Here is an 8,434-nt window from a genome sequence, read left to right as displayed (position 1 = left end):
TAGCAACCGTCCTAGCAACCACCCCCGGTATTGCTGACGGACTGTATTGCCTTCAAAACATTCAAACTTTAAGCTTTTAAGACTACTTCAAACTTCAAACTACTTCAGAAAACCATCAAACTTAAAACTTTTTAAAATTTTCAAACTTTCTGGTCCGGCTTTCTCAAGCCAACTTAAAGTTTGTCTTGACAAACTTTTTTATCTAGTAATTATTATTATTTTATTTTATTTTATTTTTTTCTAGCAGGGACCATTTATCAAACAAAACATCACAGACATTGACTTTTCAACCACCCACAAATTCATATGCATTCATGATGGTAACACCGTGTCTACACCGGACGCGCAACAGTTGTCGCGTCGTGCCGCAACAGCTAAAGTCTGTCTAGTACACTGGACGCGACAAAGCGACCGTTGAAAATCATTTGAAATTTGTGTCAATACGTCATGAATAGAACGCAGCATTTGTCGTGTCGTGCCGCGCCGCATCCAGTGTAGACCATAGATATGTATATATATCTATGGTGTAGACAGCATCACTGATTATGATGAGTTCTATAGTATTTTGTCGCACCTGCGCCGCGCCGCTCGCGTCCGGTGTAGACAGTCAGTTTCACACAGAAGCACTAACATTTTCGAAAACAAACAAACAACAAAAAAACATTAATCATGTTAAGGGCAAGGAATACTGTTTATTAGACAAATAATCCAATAATAATTCCTTTCACGTTTAGTCTTTTCGTCTGTGCTTTTCACTCACAAGTCCATCGCATTCAGATATAAAAATATATATATATATAAACATTAACAAAACAGTTCACATTACAAGACAGCTTCCTGCATTCAGATGACACAAATCATTGTGCTCTTTTCGTCAGTGTTTGCATTTCCCTCTATAAACCGACATTCACACAGCCACAGTATTCTCAAACAATTCATAACGTCCTATACATAATACAATCTGCCTCATGAAAACAGATTAAACGCGCCGCTCCAGCTTACAGATTCATTTCCTATAGCATTACGTTTAGTAATGTAACATTTGGTTTGGTTTTTACTTAAAATAAGTCATACGAAAACGTCTTTTTAAAAACAAACTTACGTTAAAAACAGTTGAAAATTGTGTGGCCATTTTGACGAGCAAATAAGCTTTCAGGCTTTCAAAAAAAAGCTAAATCTATGTAGCAGGGGTTGCTGCACACCATTCACTGCTGAAAACAACAAGCTCGTGTGTTTAACGTGAGTGAGAACGCATTTACCCAAACCACCTCCTCACATCTACTGAATACAGGCCACGCTTTCTGTCTGTAGTTGGCTGAGGTTCATCTCAGAAAAGAAACCTGTAACATGAGGCGTTGTGAACAGAAATCGCCACATTTTCAGGGGAAAACTCATGAAACCAAACGAGATCATATCCAGGTTATTATATTTAGCATGAAGAAAATGAAAGATTTCGGTAACACTTTACAATAAGATTTCATCTGTTGCCATGGTTACCTCAACCTGATCTCATGGCAATCCGTACGCATTTTACAAGGTAGCTAATTTGTATAAATTCATACGACTTTTTTGAAATCGTACGTATTTTACGAGTTCCCCAATTCGTATGAATTTGTACGAATGACCTGCCCATCGCTGGGGTCTAGACAAATCGTACAAAATCATACGATTGAGTTCGTACGAATTAGCCACCTCATAAAATACGTGCGAATTGGTCGTGAGATAGCGTTGGTCACCTACATTACTCAATTGAAATAACAATGAAAAACACTTTTTCTATCTTAGTTAAGTTCAAAATTTGCTAAAACGCTATTCAAATAAAAGTTGTATCTGTTAATATTATTTACAGTGGGTACGGAAAGTATTCAGACCCCCTTAAATTTTTCACTCTTTGTTATATTGCAGCCATTTGCTAAAATCATTTAAGTTAATTTTTTTTCCTCATTAATGTACACACAGCACCCCATATTGACAGAAAAACACAGAATTGTTGACATCTTTGCAGATTTATTAAAAAAGAAAAACTGAAAAATGCTCAGTATTTAGTAGAAGCACCCATTTGATCTAATACAGCCATGAGTCTTTTTGGGAAAGACGCAACAAGTTTTTCACACCTGGATTTGGGAATCCTCTGCCATTCCTCCTTGCAGATCCTCTCCAGTTCTATCAGGTTGGATGGTAGGAGAGGATCCCCAAATCCAGGTGTGAATAACTTGTTGCATCTTTCCCAAAAAGACTCATGGCTGTATTAGATCAAAAGGGTGCTTCTACTAAATACTGAGCATTTTTCAGTTTTTCTTTTTTAATAAATTTGCAAAAATGTCAACAATTCTGTGTTTTTCTGTCAATATGGGGTGCTGTGTGTACATTAATGAGGGAAAAAAAATAACTTAAATGATTTTAGCAAATGGCTGCAATATAACAAAGAGTGAAAAATTTAAGGGGGTCTGAATACTTTCCGTACCCACTGTATACCGGACCTGAGCTGATAAACTAACAATGAACAGTATTTTTATTCACTAAACGTAGCAAAGATTAATAAATATTGTAACAAATGTATTGCTCATTGTACGTTAATATTAGCTAATGCATTAACTATCAGGACCTTTTTGCAAAGTGTTACCAAGACTTCTTTGCATTATGATGATTTCCATTACATTGTGTAATCTTGTCATGGAAATAACCCTCAAGATAGCCAGGGAAGAAGCCAACTTCAACGTGTTAAAATAAGTTAAATATATATTGCTAAATAATCATAATATTCAATAATAATTATTTAGTCATACTATTTGACTGGTAGTCATGTTAGCACCTACAAAAAAAAAAAAAAAAAAAAAAAATTCAAAATCTAATTTTTTTCCTTACGATTTTGGGGTGAAATAAACCAAATATTTCTTTGTGATATTCACTCGCCCCAACAGATACAACCACAGTTTATAGTGTCAACTTCAGACGCAGCAGCTTCTCGAAATAAGTACGAAAACGGCATCCATGGGAGAGTTCCAAGGTGAAAGCCACTGCTGGCCAACACAAAGCCAAAAAATATCTTGATTATCCCAAAGACTTTTGGGCAAATATTCTGATGAGACAAAAGTTGAACTCTTTGGAAGGTGTGTCCCCCGTTACATCTGGTGTAAAACCAACACAGCATTTCATAAAAAGAACATCATACCAACAGTCAAACATGGTGGTGGTAGTGTGATGGTCTGGGGCTGCTTTGCAGCTTCAGGACCTGGATGACTTGCCATAATTGATGGAACCATGAATTCTGCTCTCTATCAGAAAATCCTGAAGGAGAATGTCCGGCCGTCAGTTTGTGACCTCAAGCTCAAGCGCACTTGGTTTATGCAGCAGGACAATGATCCCAAACACACCAGCAAGTCCATCTCTGAATGGCTCAAGAAAAACAAAATTAAGGTTTTGGAATGGCCAAGTCAAAGTCCGGACTTAAATCCGATTGAGATGCTGTGGCATGACCTTAAACAGTCCATTCATGCTCGAAAACCCTCCAATGTGGCTGAATGAAAACAATTCTGCAACGAAGAGTGGGTCAAAATCCCTCCACAGCGATGTGAAAGGCTCATTGCCAGTTATCACAAACGCTTGATTGCAGTTGTTGCTGCAAAGGGTGGCACAACCAGTTATTAGATTTAGGGGGCAATTCCAATTACTTTTTCACATAGTGCCAGGCATGTTTGGACAGCGTTTTTCCCTTAATAAATGAAATCATTATTTCAAAACTGCATTTTGTATTTACTCGGGTTATCTTTGTGTAATATTAAAATTTGTCTGATGATCTGAATCTTTTAAGTGTGACAAATAGGCAAAAAAATAAAAAAACAGGAAGGGGGCAAAAACCTTTTCACGGCACTGTATATTCATATAATTTATATATTAATATAATTTATAATATATAAACAACATATTTTTCTGAAATACATACATGCATGTGTTTGTATTTATATATACATAATAAATACACACAGTACACTCACATATATTACATAAACAAAAACTTTCATTTTGGATGCGATTAATCGTTTGACAGCACTCGTTTGAAGTATGTATCAGAAATGTTGCAAACATGAAGTTTGCAACCAATAACTTCAAACGAACTCCAAGATGTAATCTTGAGATCTGTCACAGTTTGTCTGTCCCATGTTAAATCAGCAGGGAGGGGGTGGGCTTTTTGCCAGGCCACGCCTCCTTGGCGTACTTCTTCTTGCGCGGCTCGTTGAGCGGCTCGGCCGAGTAGGGTCCGGGAGCGGGAGTGGGGTTCAGCACAGCGGGTGGCTGTGCCGTCGTGGGCGAGAGGTCCACCTCCGGGGCGGGGTTGGGGAAGGGCAGGGGCATCCCCCCCCGTGAACCTCCGGGGCGGGGTTGGGGAAGGGCAGGGGCATCCCCCCGGTGATGGCAGACGAGCCGCCCTGTCCTGTGGTCTCGTGGCTGGCGGGAGGCAGGTCACCGTACAGCCCGGCGCTCAGCGGGAAGCTCTGTAACCGCCGTGCTACGCTCTCCTCCAATCCCAGCGTACTGTGGCCTTCCAGCTTCTTCCTCTGTGGGACAGAAGTTTCAAAAACTGAATGCATTTTACTACTGTCCTGAAGTCATACCAAAATGTATTCAGACACCTTCAACATTTCTCACAGTTTATTCGCTATAGTTTAGAAAATGGTAATAAAATATGACAAGAACTCAGAGTTAAACGGTTTCAGAACAAATTGTGACCACAAAACAGTTTAATAATAAATAAGCTTTCCATTGATGTATGGTTTGTTAGGATAGGACAATATTTGGCCGAGATACAACTATTTGAAAATCTGGAATCTGATGCTGGGTACACACTAAAAGATTTTTAAAATCTTATAAGATCTTCAAAATGTGAGAGACCACAAACATGAGGACAAAAAAATCCTAGATTTAACCGTTTTGCTCCTGTAGTGTGTGGTGTCCTTGGGGTTCCCCCCACACATCAGGATATTCAACATGTTGAATATTTACGATTCGCGATCGGGGCGCCTCCGACGTTCTTCCGAGCAGATTCAGTCACTCTTAACACACCTCACACCACAGGAAAATCTGATAAGATCATCTTTAGAACCACCAAGATAATCGGGACATTACCTAGGATTGTCGGGAGGGGAGAAATCGGCCCAAAATCAGCCCGATTATCTTGTGGAGTGTACCCAGCAGGAGGGTGCAAAAAAATCTAAATATTGAGAAAATTAAAGTTGTCCAAATGAAGCTCTTAGCAATGCATGTTACTAATCAGAAATGAAGTTTTGATATACTTACGATAGGAAATTTACAAAATATCTTCATGCAACATGATCTTTACTTAAAATCCTAATGATTTTTGGCATAAAAATAATTTTGACTCATACAATGTATTGTTGGCTGTTGCTACAAATATACCCCAGCGACTTAAGACTGCTTTTGTGCTCCAGAGTCACCATTCATCTTGATAATGTCAGATAACTTTGATAGAAAGGTATGTAATGGATTACAATCAACCAACAATTATTCAGCAGCTAAATTTAAGTACACAATTAGATTACACCAATTTAGGTCAACCCCAGTAACCAAGCCATGCTTAATTTTGTTCAGTCCGTGGTGTAAAAAGGTCGCATTAGCAAGTAAAGAAAAAACCCTTAAGCAAAACATGGTCAGGTCAAAGTGTTTACTTTATTTTGCTATCCTCACTTACATAAATGAACTATAGTGTCCTGCATCCACTAGTTAAAAAAAATATATATATATCAAAAATATCTGGTGTCTGAATAATTTTTGGTTTGACTGTGGGTGGCAAGACTACAGCAAAACACAGAGTACATCTAAGCTCCTTTACATTCAGATGACGAGGAAGCCTTTTAGAAGCCATTACTTCTATACAATAATAATAAAATTTCCTGTTTGCGAGCCATGCAACTTAAACTGTATTGAGAGAATGGCTGTTCTCAAATCCATTAAAATCAATGACGACACGCTAAAGTAACCAAGCAGACAAGAGCAGGCCAATGATCGCACCTTAATAGGAACCACAGCCGTCTGCACCATGTTTCTGAAGCGTCCGACAGACGGGTCCACGTCCTCTGTGAGAGGAGAAAAGACATGTAACAAAGGTCCACCTAGTGTTGTGGGTGTATTATTGACATGTCAAAGTCTAGACCCTGAATATAAGACGACCGCGTTTTTTCAGATGTATTTCCAAGAAAAAAATATCGTCTTATATTCGGGACAATACGGTAAGTGTCTTCTATGTGAATATCTGTTAAAATGTAATTTATTCCTGTAACGTAAATCTGAATTTTCAGCATCATTACTCCAGTCTTCAGTGTCACGTGATCCTTCAGAAATCCTTCTGATATGCTGCTTTGATGCACAAGAAACATTTCTGATTATTATCAATGTTGACAACAGCTTCATATTTTTGTGGAAACTGTGATATATTCTATTTTTCAGGATTCTGTGATGAATAGAAAGTTCAAAAGAACAGCATTTATTTGAAATAGAAATAACACTATAAATGTTTTTAACGTCACACTTTTGATCAATTTAATGCATCCTTGCTGAATAAAAATAATCATTTCTTTTAAAAAGCATCTTATGGAGTCCAAACTTTTGAACAGTAGAGTAACATATATATTCTATATTCATCGTGTGAGTACCTGGGTTTATGATCTCCTCTTCTTCACTGAAGGAAACTCGTGAGCTCCTCCTCTTCCTCTTGGGTCTCTGGATTTCCAGGTTTCCCTCCTCGATGGTGAGTGTAGAAATGCGTTTGTTATGAGCCGTGTTGAACTCTGTCAGGTTCTGGAAGGGGGGGAGGAAAAAAAAGGCACCAGAAAACCAGAAATTACATATGAAACTCTTGAGTGACAGTTATATTTACCTATATTTTGCATAAAATGTTACATAGAGGATTTAAATTAAGCACGTTTATATTTAACATGCAATAAATATCTGTTTTATATATATGTCGGTCTGCAGAAAGCCAGCTGAACACCTCTGCTGTGACTTTAAATGCAGACCTTGAGCCAAAAACTCATCACCAAACACCAGAGACTTGTACATGCACTATAAGGACAAACGTATTGGGACACCCCCTTCTTTAGAACAGAAAAAGGCTCTTCTGTGACAAAACTGTGGCAACAAAGATGGAAACATAAGTCATGTATTTAAAATTGCATTTCCATCTCTGTTGCAACAGTTTTGGAAGTGTCTAAAATGACTGTATCCATATCTGTACAAGTCACTGGTGTTTGGTGATGAGTTTTTGGCTCAAGGTCTGCATTTAAAGTCACAGCAGAGCTTTCTGCAGAACAGTCAAGTTCTTCCAGACTGACTCAATCAATCATTTCTTTTTGAACCACTCACACTCTCACACACACACACACACACACACACACACACCTCGAGCTCGGTCTCTTCCTCCGGCAGTCCCAGCAGCCCCTTCAGTTCCTCGTCCTCCACTCCTTTGCTGTCTCCTGTGCTGGAGCTGCTCTGCGTCTGCGGTTTCTCTCTCAGCGTGTAGACGCGTGTGGACGCTCCGAACGACATGGTCGAGTCGATCGGCACCTGCTGAGGTTTGTGGGGCTCGAGGCGGATTCTGCCCAGAAATGTGCCATGGGCTAAACAAGGACAGATCAAGATGAGATGGGAAGGATTCTGTACAGAGCGTGTTGTTGAAGAGCTCTGCACTCACTGCTGTTGAGGTCGATGAGGAACACTCTCTTGAGGTGTCTGTGGTAGAGCAGCGCCGCATGCACACGCGAGCACGACTGGTGGTCTATCGTGAAGTCACAGTGCTCAGGGTTCCTCCCAAACAGATAGAACTTCTTCTCATCGATGATCAGCTTCTGCAGGTGACACCATGAGGCTCATTCACTATGACACACACAATACTGGTGGTTTTATACTGCTATAACGGGGCTGATGTTCATTAATCATTAAGTAAGGTTTAAAACTGATAGTACAGCCAATTTCAAAGATGGCTGTTAGTTCACCCAAAAATTCAATTGTGTCATAATTTATTCACTCATTACAGTCATTACAAAGCCAACTGATTGACTTTCTTCTGTAGAACACAAATAAATTAAAGCAATAAGCCCCAAGAAGCCGTGGTTTACAGTGAATTTATAACAACTAAGGGGCGTTGTTAGGTACGACGCGAAGCAGATAACCCCCTTAGCTGTTATAAATTCACTGGGGCTTATTGCTTTTATAAAACGGTTATTCCATATATGTAGTAAGGTTTCACAGAATAAAACAGAGCAAATAAAGTGTAATGATATTAATAAAAACAGTATTCTTCCGCCAAACAATGTAGTTCCTCAAAAACACACAGATGCAGAAACAAAGAGGTGTATGTTTGTAGAGTAATTTACAACAGCTTCGAACGCGGCTCAGCCAATCAGAATCAAGGACCGGAACT

The 8,434-nt window shown here is 39.1% G+C and overlaps 1 protein-coding gene across 1 annotated transcript in view; it reads right to left on the bottom strand.

Moving 5' to 3' along the window:
• Positions 1-4,045: 4,045 nt before the first annotated feature.
• LOC107708698 (nuclear inhibitor of protein phosphatase 1-like) overlaps positions 4,046-8,434 on the bottom strand; it is a 10,284-nt gene continuing 5,895 nt past the window's right edge. Inside the window, exons 3-8 of the mRNA XM_016513003.1 lie at positions 7,706-7,859; positions 7,414-7,631; positions 6,669-6,813; positions 6,028-6,092; positions 4,368-4,556; positions 4,046-4,320 (exon numbers count right to left, since the gene is read on the bottom strand). Coding sequence (XP_016368489.1) covers positions 4,162-4,320; positions 4,368-4,556; positions 6,028-6,092; positions 6,669-6,813; positions 7,414-7,631; positions 7,706-7,859 — 930 coding nt within the window. The 3' untranslated portion in view covers positions 4,046-4,161. The remainder of the gene's footprint in view (positions 4,321-4,367; positions 4,557-6,027; positions 6,093-6,668; positions 6,814-7,413; positions 7,632-7,705; positions 7,860-8,434) is intronic.

Source organism: Sinocyclocheilus rhinocerous, unplaced genomic scaffold (assembly GCF_001515625.1).
Source record: "Sinocyclocheilus rhinocerous isolate Xijiao unplaced genomic scaffold, SAMN03320098_v1.1 scaffold54, whole genome shotgun sequence".
NCBI classification, from domain to species: domain Eukaryota; kingdom Metazoa; phylum Chordata; class Actinopteri; order Cypriniformes; family Cyprinidae; genus Sinocyclocheilus; species Sinocyclocheilus rhinocerous.
Note: the sequence above shows the minus strand (reverse complement) of the source record. Positions and strands in the feature narration are given on the sequence as shown.